Source organism: Salvia splendens, chromosome 11 (assembly GCF_004379255.2).
Source record: "Salvia splendens isolate huo1 chromosome 11, SspV2, whole genome shotgun sequence".
Lineage (NCBI taxonomy): Eukaryota > Viridiplantae > Streptophyta > Magnoliopsida > Lamiales > Lamiaceae > Salvia > Salvia splendens.
In genome coordinates this window covers 17,108,911-17,123,450 of record NC_056042.1, presented here as the reverse complement: position 1 = coordinate 17,123,450, position 14,540 = coordinate 17,108,911, and the positions used below count along the sequence as shown (strand labels likewise).

At 35.9% G+C, this 14,540-nt stretch overlaps 1 protein-coding gene across 1 annotated transcript; it reads left to right on the top strand.

Annotated features, from left to right (window-relative positions):
* The first annotated feature begins 3,570 nt into the window (after positions 1 to 3,570).
* Positions 3,571 to 5,335, top strand: LOC121756156 (monooxygenase 2-like). The gene is made up of 6 exons (XM_042151625.1): positions 3,571 to 3,730; positions 3,790 to 3,936; positions 4,009 to 4,059; positions 4,151 to 4,316; positions 4,399 to 4,630; positions 4,694 to 5,335. The coding sequence occupies exons 1-6, from the start codon at positions 3,642 to 3,644 to the stop codon at positions 5,224 to 5,226; spliced, it is 1,218 nt and encodes a 405-aa protein (XP_042007559.1). The 5' UTR covers positions 3,571 to 3,641; the 3' UTR covers positions 5,227 to 5,335.
* Positions 5,336 to 14,540: the final 9,205 nt, after the last annotated feature.

Below are 14,540 nucleotides of genomic sequence, written 5' to 3'. Positions count from 1 at the left end.
CGTGAGTTCTGTTTTTATAATAAAACATGTATGGATTAACTTAATGTAATTTGAGAATCATTTATCCAAATTTTTTTTATTAAAATGACATTTAATGGTTGGGATTTAATAATAAAATAAAATATAACCTTTAATGGTCGAGATCTTACAATGATAACATGAGATAAGTGATGGGAACAAACAGATTATAAATTTTAGGAGTCGGTAGGTACGTTATATCTTACCAAAACCACCATATCGTATACCTTATCGTAAATTCGGTATGCGAAAAATCATACTTTTACCTTACCAAAAATTTTTGTATACTGTACCGAAGTTCGGTATATCATATTTTTGCGGTATACCTGACTTTTAACATCAATGAAAATAGATTATTTGAATTTTTAGAATATTATTTATTTTATAATTTAAAAAATATATTAAATATATTTTATTCATAATTATATTTATATTTCACAATAGATTTTATAATTTAAAAATGTATAAAATATACAAAATATATTTATATTTCACAATAGATTTTATAGTTTAAAATATATTTTATACTATATAATTATATTTATATTTTACGGTATATACCTTAATTTTGTAGCTAGTTGTTATGTTTTACATATTGAGACCCTTATATTTAACAACAATTAATTTTATGGATTAATTATTTATACATTCTATTTGCTTTAAAATTCAAAAAGTGGTGTATTTTATTTAATGTCAAGCTATGTTTTCAAATTATAATTTTTAATTTTGATTGTATTCGAATTTGTTTATTTATTTGTTTTTAGAATATATATTTATGATTAGTTGTAATAACAAAAATAATTAGGGCATGATAATATATTATATTGACATCATTATGTAAGAATTAATTCTAATATTATGGTGCAAGTTATGTGAGAGGATCCATTGAATGCTCAAACATTTTAGTAGTTGTTATAGATTCAAGTTAATCATATTTGATTAAAAACAAAGGTATATATTAATTATTTTTTGTTGTTTAAGTCAATAGTATAAAAATAATTTTTAAGTTCTTTAATCTTTTATTATCAGTTATATTGTATTATGGTTTTATTTCAATAACGAAAAGCTATCTATTCCTCGATTTGTTTATTAATTTGTATTTATAAATTGCTATTTTGAAATCATCTTTAAGTTTATATGAGCCAACATTTATACAAATAAAATTCACTTTTATATACAAGAAATTTGAAAATAAAAAAACTCATAATATAATAAAGAGTGAACTACATAAATGGTACTCTATCTGTTTCACTCAAGATTGCGACATTCTTGAGTGGCATGGAGTTTTAGGTTGAATAGTTGTGTGTGATAAAATAGATTGGAAAAAGTAATAGAATATTTTAATGAGGAAAGATGAGAGAGAGATTTAATTTCAAATATAAAAAGTGGACATCTTGAATATGACAAACTAAAAAGGTAAGGTGGACATCTTGAATGAGACGGAGGAAGTATCTGATCTTTCACTTTCGTACATAAATGTTATCTGATCTTTATTTTATATCGTTTTTTTATTTATAAATCTCATTTTTGGTACCTGATACGATTTTCACCCTAAAATGTCTTCTAAACAAATACATTTTCCCGTTTATGTCATAGAAGATATTTTGAGCATATACAAAACTAGTATCAAAATGATGTATTAATATCTTTGCTCATTCTCTTCACTCTTTATACTATTATTATTAATCAATATTAATATTATTATTTTGATTTTATAAATTAATAATTAATTTACTTTTTAATATTCTGTTGGGCGATTACATTGAGCGCCACTTCCTTTTTTCATTTAATTTTTCAGTTTTTTATTACTCCATTAAACTTTCTCCTCTTTCTGGACAAATCTAATCTTGAGCACTAGCGATTTAAATTATTCATCTGCAAAAGCTTTTTAATGCATAACATATCAGCTCAATTCTCCCTACATCGTTTTCTTCTCCAAATTGAAATTTCACAAAGTATTTTTCTCCAAACTCAAATTCCACAACACATCTGCTTGTAAGTTCTCACTCCTATTACTATTTCAAAAATCTCAAATTTGCCAAGAGATTAAAACCCCACGCAGAGAAATTGAGATTCAACAACTTTTTTCTCCAACTCAAATTCTACGATGAATCGGAAGACAAGAGATATGAATAAGAGAAATTGAGATTCCACAACTTTTTTTCTCCAACACAGAAATCTCTATGCTTGTAATCTCTAAGAAATCTGAGAACTTTTTTGTGAGAAATCCATGCTAAAGTATCAAATTCAAATTCAGAGGCTAATAGTTTCAAAAATTGAAAGAGTAAAAATTTGAGAATAAATTTGGCATTCAGCTTAGGGGTTCAAAGTTAGCTGTGAATGGCAATTGACAGAAGCATTATTGAGAGAAAATTAGAATTGAGCAAGAGAAAATAGGCATAGAATTGAAACTGAAAATTGTTTAATGAAAAAGAGACAGAGAAAACGCAGAATTGTGAATAAAAAAATACAGAAAAAGAGAGTGCGAATTGTATAGGAGAGGCGCTCACAGTGGATCATTCCACGATTATAATTATAGTTATAACTATATTTAATCATGATGATAATATTATTATTATTATAATACTAAAAACTAGTACTAATTAATAAATAATTATAATATAATTATTTAAATTATAAATCATATAATTATATAATAATAATCATTATTATTATTTTATATTAAATTAATTAAAAAGTTGAATATTTCTTGCTAGGTCTTTCAACCCTAAAATGAGTATAAAATAATTTAATAAAAAAACATTCAATTGATTTAATTACTTCAAATAATTAATTTAATTAAGTGTGTTGTTGATTTATATTATGAATGTAATTAGATGTATGTATAAAACACTAAAACGAATACGAAAAAAAAGAAGAAAAAAGAGGAAACATAAACTATGTAGAACTAAGAAAGGAAGATAAAACACTAAAAAGAAAGAAGAAAATGAAGAAAAAAAAAAGAAAAAAGAAGAAACTAAAGAAGAAAAAAAGAAATAAGAAAGGAAGGAAAAAAAGCACATGTATGGTACTCTCCGTTCCATGTTAATAGATTTATTTTTTTATTTAAGAAAGTTTCAAGTTAATTGAGTCATTTCTATTTTTGGCAAAAAATAATTATCACTTTTACTTTATTCTTTCTTATTTTTTCCAACATACATTTAACACATTATTCTTAAACTCCGTGTTGAAAAGAAATGTCTCTATTAACAAGGAACGGAGAGAGTACTAGTTAATTGAAATTTCTAAAAATATTCTCTATAATCAAAATATTATATGTTTGATACCTAGAGTTATTTTTATTATGGAGTACTAAAAAGATAGTATAAAATAAATATCAAGTAGGCGAATGAAAGATAAGGTACATTCATATAGTTCACCCTATAAAAAATTGTATTTATATTTATTAAACGAAAAGTTATTTACAATCTAAAAACTGAAGCTAATTAATAGTGAATCATGTAATAAAAAACTCGGTATGGGAATAATAAAAAGTTAAATAAATAAAGAAATATTCAAATCTTAAAGTGCGTTCCAAGTTGGATGCGAAAGCCAATTTGGTTTCGTCTTCCGCTATAGAAAATAAAAAGCGATCCACACACATCCAATCCTCCCATGTTAAGATGGAAGTGGAAGGTAGGATCGAGGAGCAAGATATTCTGATAGTTGGAGGCGGCATTGCTGGGCTTACTACAGCTCTTGGCCTGCACAGGTAATTCTTGTTCGTTTCAATTTGATGGTTGACAAAATGATCCTTTCATGCTGCGGTAGGTTGGGCATCCGGAGTCTGGTTTTGGAGTCGTCTGATGAATTAAGATCCACGGGCTTCGCCCTCACCATGTGGACGAATGCGTGGATAGCTCTAGATGCTCTTGGAATCGGGGACGCCATGAGGGCCAAATCTCTCCCAATTCAAGGGTGTGCCTCTCACTCTATTAGTTCTCTCATATCATCTTGCTCATTTTCTTCTTTTTCTACTATTGCTATTAGTTTTCAAGTCGGTTGCTTGGATTCCAGCTCTTCCCACACAGATTTCAAGCTGTAACTCCTTGTCTCCTTTTTTTATTTTTAGTCCTGTTTAATTAGTACTCCTATTTGTTAATGCTTAGGCATAATAATTACTTACATGTAGTGGCCAGTTTGAGAGCAGATGTGTGAAAAGAACAGATTTACTGGAACTTCTAGAGAGAGAATTGCCACGGGAGAGTGTGAGATATTCTTCCAAGATTGTTAACATTCAGGAATCTGGTAACTTCAAACTAGTTCATCTTGCACATGGCTCTGTTTACCGAGCTAAGGTTAGAGAAATAGATTCAGTTTAATCTACAAAATTTTTAAATAACAAATTATATGTTGTCGTAACACAAAAATCAAAATTAGGCATTGCTGGGATGTGATGGAGTGAATTCAATGGTGGCAAAATGGATGGGGCTCAAGAGTCCAATCAGCGCTGGGCGAGCAGCCATCAGAGGCTACGTGGTGTATCCAGAAGGCCATGGCTTCGAGCCGAAGCTCTATGCCTACTTTGGTGGAGGCGTGCGCCTTGGTTTTGCACCTTGTGATGACAAGGGCGTATACTGGTTCTGCACTTTCACTCCATCACTATTCAAATGTGAGTCACTGATTTCCTCTAATTTGTGTCTGTTCATAAACTCATGGTTTGGGTTTGGCACAGATGATGAGAGCGAGCGTGATCCCGTGAAAATGAAGCAGTTTGTGATGAGTAAAATCAGCACTGCACACAACCATGTGTTGGATGTAGTAGAGAGGACGGAGCTAGATAGCGTCTCATTGGCGCATCTAAAGTTTAGATCGCCATGGGACATTTTGTTTGGAAACATTGTGAAGAAGGGTGTGTGTGTGCTCGGGGATGCCTTGCATCCGATGACTCCGGACTTAGGTCAAGGAGCATGTTCTGCTATAGAGGATTCCGTGGTTCTTGCAAGGTGTCTGGGCGAAGCTCTATCTGAAGTGGGTGACGAGGAGGACTACGTGAAAATGGAGAAAGGGTTGGACTGGTTCGGGAGAGAGAGGAGATGGAGAAGCTTTAGTCTTGTCAGTACAGCATATGTTGTTGGTATCTTGCAAGAGACTGATAACAGATTTGTGTCCTTTTTCAGGAAGATGTTTTTGTCCAAGTTTACTGTTGAGCCTTTTGTTAGAATGGCTGATTTTGATTGTGGAAACTTACATCTTACTTCTACTTAGATTTTCGCCCATATTGCCATTTTTTCTTTGGCTGTGTGCATGGGACATTATAATTAATTAAATAAAGTGAACATCTATGCCAACGCGTTTGATATAGATGTCTTATTTATGTTTCACGTTACCTTTACAAACATTTGTAATTTGTAATTCGCATGCTACAAACAAACTTGATTTGAATTATTTATGGTCTCATAATTAAAATTTTAAGTTACATTATTAAAATTTTAAAAACAACTTTCAAAATAAATTAAAAAAGTTATAAATCACTAAAATCCTTATCCACTCTTGGGTCATGTCATCATTTATTTGGACCATTGTAGAATTAATGTTGAACTCATGTCCATCATCAAATTATGAATATGACTAGTCGAGGTTCCTTTGAAATTAATTGATTCATGTATTTAAGATTAGTCAAATATATTAATTAATTCAAAAATTTTTTGAGCTCAGTAGAGTTTTGGTGATATTTACAATACTATAAATTTAAATTAAAGACTTAATTATAAAACTAGTATCCACAAAATGAGATTTGCACATTTTTAGTACATCTCCATCCGTGCTCTTGCCAAAGAGCACGGATGTGGGTCTGGACCCACTTTTATTACTTTTTCACTCCCTACTCTTAGGCAAGAGCACAACACTCACATCCATGCTCTTCCGCAAGGACATGCTCAGAGCATCAGCAATGGAGGCGTCAAAACCGCGACGCCGGTTCTGACGCCGAACCATTGCGACCGGCGTCGGCGAAATCGGCGTCAATTTCGGCGCACCCATGTCGATTCGTGTGGTGACGCCGATTCTAACGCCGATCCTCTCGGCGCCATTGTAGGTCCCCGGATCGGCGTCAGAATTTAATTTTTAATTTTTTTTTCCGAAAACACTATATATACGCGCTTTGAACGTCATTTTCATTGGCACCACTTGTTTTAACGAGTACTCTCTCTATCTTTCTTTCTGTACTAGATCAATAACGAGCAATGGAGAACAACTACGCAGGAACTCCAGTGACTCCCGGGGGGATGGTCTCACACTCCCCCGACTCCCGGGGTAGGGTCTCAGACTCCCCCCGACTCCCGGGGTAGGGTCCCAGACTTTCCCGACTCCTGGGGGAGGTGGTTGGCCTCCGATGACCGGGTACTACAACATGTACCCGTGGCAGCAGATGATGCCGGGGTGGGCACCCGGCATGCAGCCCCCTATGCAGATGATGCCTGGATGGGCACCCGGGATGCAGCCACCGGCGCAGCAGATGATTCCACCGCCGCAGGGGACGCCCGGGGGGGACAACGCCTATCGGCCGACTTTTGATTTTTCCACCGGTTCTTCACACACATCGACCCCAACGAATGCACAGTATACAGAGACCTTCTCCTTAGCGGACTTGAGTTTTGATATTAACGAGGTTCCGGAAACTCTCATTCAAAGCCAGGTAATAGGGCGGGGTAAGAAGAAGGGCAAGGCCAAGAAGGTCGGCGAGTCGTCGCAGCCGGAGGAGGATAGCCGGGTCCGGAGGAAGTGGACGGACGCGGAGAACGTTGCGCTTGCCAAGGCGTGGGCCAAGATAGCCGCAGCCTACAGGGCATTTTGCCCTGAAGGGAGACCGCGCACTGGGGAGGAGTGCCGGAAGTGCTGGGACCGAATCAGGTCTGGCGTCTCTCAATTTTCGGGTTTGTACGCCAACGCCCTCCGCATGCAGACCAGTGGCCAAACAGAGGAAGACTGCAGGAGGATTGCGGAGAGAGCCTACCCCGATCCGCAGAAGAAGTACTATGAGTTCACCTACTGGAACTGCTACGTTGTGCTCAATGAGTGGGAGAAATTCTGGGCAGGTGTCGACGTTGGCTGGCCGAAGAAGCAGAAACTGAACTATACCGGAGATTATAGCGGCAGCAGCAGTGGTTCGACAGACCTCCCCGAGACGGCCCAGGAGGTCCCGACCCCTCGTTCGTTCGGTTGCATACCTCGCCCGGTTGGCCAAAGGCGGGCGCAACAGGTTGCAAGGGAGGGCACCCCGAGTTCCCACGGGGTCCATTCGGCATCCCCCCTCGGCAGGTCTACCGAGGAGCTCAAATTCTTCGCGCGCCAACAAACGCGCGCTCAAATGGTGAAGACCTTAGCCGACTTCCAATCGGCGGTGGACTCTGAGGTGAAGGATTATCTTCGTGTATTGCTCCAGAGCCAGCGTGAAGAATTGGAGGCGATGAGGAGGAAGACCGGCGGGAATAGCCGCGGCGTAGGTGGCGACAGAGGCGGCGGCGATGACGGTGAAGATGGACTGGGCGACGACGGAGACGAGGACGGCGGCGAGGAGTGATTTTTTTTACTTTTTTAATTGTACTTTTTAATTTTTGTACTTTTTTAAAATTATTGTACTTTTTTTTAAAATTAATGTACTTTTTAAATTTTAATAGTATTATTCGAATTTCCCGTATTTGTCTCGTAAATTAAATTCCGTATGTTGATACGATTGTAAATTAAATTATATAATTGTTATTAGTGATGTGGATAGGTAGTGGGAAGGCTATGTGAGGGCTATTTGATGTCCAGTTGATGTAGCAAGCTGATGTGGCAGGAGAATTTTAGTGCTGATGATGTGGCGGTGTGAAGGCTATGTGAGTGCTGTGTGAAGTCCAGTCTCATTGTGGATGCTCTCAAGGATCCTATCATTATATTATTCAATTTAAATAAAAACATTTTCACAATATTAAAATGCATTAAAAATACCCGAAATACTATTACAAATTATAAAAAATTAAAAATTACATAATTAAAATCCTAAAAATTAAAATTTACATAAATAAACTCCTAAAAATTAAAAATTACATAATTAAAATCCTAAAAGTTAAAAATTACATAATTAAAATCCTAAAAAATAAAATAAATAATTAAAATCCTAAAAAATAAAAAATACATAATTAAAGGCTAAAAATTATCCTCGTGGAAGACTATTCCTCTGGCCCTATCCCCAATTTTCTTCGGAGACCCCGTATCATTGCCAAATGTGAATCAAGTTGCACAGGGGGTCATATTTGACCTATCGGCCAAATTGAGTTGGGCCAAAAGGGTCCACATCGAGTTGGTGGGGGTTGAGGTGGCACAAAGGGAGCAGGGCGGATGGAGTCGCTGCGCGACGGTGGTTGGCCGTCGTCTTCTTCCTTCCTTGCGGTCGGCGTTGGGAACTGCTTGGGCCGGCGTCGGGGCTATCCAAGTTAGCTCCGGCAAGCTGCCTAGCCACCTCATCCTCACCGGCGTTGGATAGGGATACCGACCTCGACCGTTTGCTGGAGGAGCTGGAGGAGGATGATATGTCTCCCCTATACTTCGGATGCACACGCACCTCCTGCCAAGCGCTGAGGTACTTGAACGGTTTGTAATTTAGGGATTGGTAGGTCGCCAAGGCGGCACTGATGATGTCGAGCTCGCTCCTACCGCTCCCCGCCGACCGCTCTTCCTGGAGGTAATACCCCTGGAACTTTTGGATTTCTTCATTGGCTCTGAATATGGCATTGCGCACCATACTCTCATTGCGCTCGATGGTTCCAGCCGGGCGGTTTGTATCGGCAAGAGACGCGCCACCAAAACCTATCCCCGCTTTGATTCGTGCCTATCTCCGGATCTTCGGAGATAATCAAATAGGCTTTGAATAATTGATTCATCTCCGCCGGAGTGTATGGGGTGCGGACACCACGAGGAGTAGGAGTAGGAGTATGAGTAGGAAGAAGAGGAGTTTGAGAGCAGCCGCTCCCTCCCGATCTGGGTTCGGGTGCCCACCCGTATCGCCCATCGGGGGCATCTTGGTCGTCCACCGGGTAAGGCCGGTAGCCACTCGGAACTTGAGAACCTTTGGTTTGAGGAGGGGCCGAAAATTACGTTTCCGGACTAGGGAATGGTTGTGAGCCGAACCATTCGTGATTCCAACCGCGGGAGGAGTCGGAGGGGTGACCGCCGGAGCTGGATATTTTTTTGGTAAGAGTGAAAGATTGAGAATTGATAAGAGAAGATGAGAAAATTTAGATGAGAATTTATGTAGTGTGGTGTGGAAGTTGGGGTATTTATAGATGAAAATGTGAATTTTGGGGAAAAAATTGAAAAATAAATTAAAAGTGGGAAGAAAACGGATATGATTTATTGGGAGGCGGGAAAATATTTTTTTTATTTAAAATTTATTTTTAAATTAAATTTGATTTAAAAAAAGAAAAATAAAAAATGCCAACGGCTTTGCCGTTGGCCAATCAGAACGCACCACGTCAGCCTGCTCAGCGGCACGGACGTGCTCGATGCATCGAGCAGCGCTGTGCCAGCGGCACGGACGCAGTCCGTCCCAGCGAGCACCGCTGCGGATGCTCTTATTACCGAACATTTACAGAATCACATTTTCAGCCAAAAAGTTTTACAAATCCAAAATTCAATCCCGATTTTTACTATTCTATTTCTACCATTTAGCCCTTGAGGGGCATATTTGTCCATTTAGTTTGATTTGAGAACCAAACTTGTGATTTTTGAATGTTTATGCACTTCTTTTGTGATTTGTTAAGCACCAAAAATCTTTGTGGTATTATTAAATTTTTGTATATTTATCTCAAAATAAATTATTTAAATCTTTGTAGTGTTATATAAAACTAAATTATAAATCTTTGTAGTATAATTTAAATTATTGCATTACAATCGGGAAATTAATATGCATTTGTAGTATTATTTAGAAAATATTGTATGGTTATTTTTAAGCATTCATTTTTAATGCTTGATTGCAACAATAATTTATAATTTTTTAGATACTGATTTTTCTATATGAATCAAGTTCTAATTTATTTTAACTTAAATTGAATTGAGTTGTAGTTTATAATTGAATTGACTTAAATCAAGTTCTAAATATGAATCAAGTATCATTTCACTTTCATCGTAAATGGTAAGTAGGTCTTACATTCACTAACTCACTTCATTCACATTTTATTATTGAACTAATATAAAAAGTGGACCCCATATTCCAATAAATTTTCCAATCCACTATTTTTAACATTTTTTAAAATATGTGCCTACACCCAATGTGACTTCTATTGTGGGACGGAGAGAATATTGATTTTTGTTAGCGAATTTGTACACTGTACACCGACCGTTTACGTAGAAATTATTTTGCAATAATGTTCTAGCCTGCCATTGAGAATGTCAAAAGTTTTTTTAATTGATACGGTCAATTCTGCCATAAGTGGGGAAGTCAGGAAGTTTTTTTTCTTGATACATAAATAGTACCTGATCATTCATTTTCACTCTCCATTTAGGTCATTTATTGGTCCCTTCGTCCCTAAAGAATATGTATTTTAGGTTCGGCAGGAGTTTTAAGACAAAATTGATAAAATAGGAGAGATGCAGAGAAAAAAAGTAATTAAAGTATTGTTAGTGAAGAATGAGTCTTACCTCATTAGAGAAAAAAAGAGTTTTCAAAACTAAACAGTGTATATTTTTGTAGGATGAACTAAAAATGAAAGAGTGCATATTCTTATGGGACGTATGAAGTATCATTTTTTCTAAAACAAGTGTGAAAAATAAAATGTGATAAATTTGTAGAGAATAGAGAAAATATTTATTTAGGTTAGTGAATGTTGGGCGGGGTTATGCTTAGCAAATGGGATTCCGACCGAAAATGTTTTGCTTAATCGTAGGTGATTCTATTGATCTTTTGAACAAATAATTTTCGACGGAAATTGGTATCACAATTTCTTCTTTTTTTTTTCTAATGTTGTGTTTTTATATAGTATGCATACTTATTCAATTAAAAATTTATTGATGTTTATTTTCTATTTTCTACCATCCTTTTGAATACTTGTCATTCTTTGAGAAAATTACGGCTGCACTATTATTACGCTCTCCATCCACAAAATATTGTCCAAGTTTGATTCGGCACGGGTTTAATAAATGTACATAAAAGTGAGTTGAAAAGGTTAGTGAAATGAAGGTCCCACATTTATATATTAGTTTTATAATAGAATGTGATAGTAAAGAGTTAGTGGAAAGTGGGGACTATTTACCAAAAATAGAAAAAAAAAAACAAAAACAAGTGGACAACTTTTCACGGACGGACTGGTAAAACTGGACAACATTTCAAGGACGGAGGAAATACAATACAATCTCAAGGACTAATATTGAGGAGACAACACCAAGTACTGAAATAAAATTTCGCAACTATGTAGTTTGAATAGATTATTCAACTGTGATTAAATTACACAATGCTTATTTCGCAACAGTGATCTACATCCTAACAATACTTCTGAGTCATCAAAAGACCGGTGAAAGAGGAAGGACATGGGCTGTTGTGACTAAAATAAAGAGTACGTGAGGCTGAGATGGAAGATGCTGACGTTGACAGCGAGCTGATAGCGGCATCCGAAAGAACCAACTACTAGCAAGAAATCTTAAAGAAACAAGAATACAAAGTTAATATGAAGAAAAATCAATGAGTCGTGCAACGCATGGGGTTGATACTAGTAGTGATAGAAGGCTAGTATTTGGTAGCCTATCTATGATCGTATATTTTGTATATTGTTTGATTGGCTTTTTAGTTAAAAAATCTTTAGGAGCTTTCGGCTTATTCATCTTCACTCACTTAGCTCACGCATTTGATTTCATGGGCGATTCGGGGTAGTGTAGCGTGGTGTGTTTGTTCTGTTGGAAGTGTAAAACCATCCTGATAAGGGCAAAGAAACTATCATTTACTTTTTCCACACGTACTTTCTCTCACCGACTTCCTTGCCGGAAGTTCGGCGACTGTTTTGTGACTCATTTCGCAGTTCTTATGGTTAATCTAGTTCTATTTCTCGCTTTCACTCTGATTTGTGATGTTTTGTGTTTACTTTACTGATTTGGACGCTTTTCGCAATTGAATGATCATTTTAAGTTGATATCGGAGAGATCTGAGTTGATTTGTGGTTGTTGGCTTGATTCGGAGTTGAATCGGGAGTTGGAAGTTGTAGATCTGGTTTTGTCGGTGTTGAATCTGATGGATCTAGTGTAGATTTCCTTTTTAGTGTTTAAATCTGAGCACGTACTTTTGGATCTGCATGAAATTTTCTGTTATTGTTGATTTGCTTGACCTGGTAGATTAGATCTGGTGATATTTAGCTTAATCGTCTTGTTTAACGTTCGATTTGAAGTATGCTCTGTTCTATGCTCTGTTTTCTAGTTCGTGTTTGCTTACTGAAGAAGATGAAGGTAATCGGTAGTTAAGTCAGATCCGCTTTGGTTTGTTAGCCGCAGCTTTCTTGTCAGTAGCTATTTAGGGAAATCTATTATGTTGCTTTTCTTACGCTCTGTTGTCTGGCTGTTTTAGGAAACTTATTTGCTTGACCCAGGAAATTTGGTGAATGATCTAAGTTAAATTCAGTTTCGAATCATGCATGCATTTATATTTCACGCATTTTCCATTCTCTGGACCTAGTAGATAGAATAGATTAAGTTTAATTTCCCATGTCTAGTAGTTAAAACTCAACCCTTTCGTTGCGTGGCAGCAGCCGAACCCTCCCAAGTTCTCTTAATGCATTCCAAACCGTTCCGTCCTCTTGGATTCGATCCCGACTTCACTATACTAGCCAATAGTATAGAGGGTTGAGGTTTTGAAGCGGGATTGTTGTGACAACGACTGAATTCTGACATGATCTCCTAGACCCTGTGCTCTAGTGAATCCTCTAGACCTAAGAATTTACTTTTACATAGCAATAATCAATTCTCCGTAGGCTTCAACACACCATACACAAAATACGCACATTACACGCACACTCGGTAAACCAAATACACACACTATACATTATACAAAAAAATACAGACAACTACACACTATGCACCAAATATACATATGTACTAAAATTTCATGCCTGACACACACTATACACAAAATAAGCGCACTGGACACACGTTATACACAAAATACAAGAACTATATGCATAAATACACACATATATACACAAATATATATGCACAACACACACTTACACAACCTATAAACAAAGTTCAGGCACTATAAGCACAAAATAACAATGCGCTACACACACTACAAAAATTAAACAGTACACACACTTACCTAAAATACACACTACACACAAACATAAAACACATGCACGGTAAATACACATAGATGGAATTACACAAAATACACACGTACAAAAAATATAAAGACAAGGTACACACATTTTAAACGTACGCTATACACAAAGCATAAACATACAATATACACTGCACACACATTCACAAAACAAACAAACTTAATACACACTATACACAATATGCACAACATACACAATGCACAAAGTAAACATTACACACAACACTTTACCACATAATATATACGCTACACTTTCTACCCACACTATACAGAAAAAACACATTACACACGCTATATACAAAATACACACTTTAAACACACCTCACACAAATCACCAATGCTACACACAAAATTTAGACACTTCACACACTGTACACACAATACACTCTATACACAGAATACACACTGCATACATTCCACAAGCACTGCGCTACACAAACACTATAAACAAAATATATATACAACATACACACCGCACTCACTATACAAATACACTTTAAACAAGAAAATATACAAAGGGAAACTGCACATATTACACAATAAACACAAACTATACGTATTATATACAAAATACACACATTCACAAAGTACATGCACCGGAAACACACACTACATATGCAACACGCATTTCAAACTCACAGTACACTATGCACAAAATATATACTATACACAAAATACATATACTCCAAACACACATAACAAAGTGTATGCTTTGTAAACACTATATAAAAAATAAACACACTACACACGTGCAAAATACACAAATTACACATACATTATTTATACAAAATACTCTAACTAAACAAACATGCATAAAATATATACTAAACACACAATTCTCAATGTGTAATTCACTACAAACATTTTGCAAAAAATACAAACAACTACACACAAAATACACATATTAAATATGCTTAAAAAGCACACCTCATACACAAAATATACATAAACTGAAAATAAGACATATAACACACACTATAAACACACTATATGCAAAATACACACATGACACAAACTACACTCAAAACACACACATTACACACACTAGACATTATGCTAAAAATACAATCTACACACTATACACCAAATATACATGTACCTACACATATAACACACACTATACAAAATACACGCACTGTATACAAGTTAAACACACAAAATACACGCACTGTATACAAGTTAAACACAAAATACATGCACTATACACAAAGTATATACAAAATAC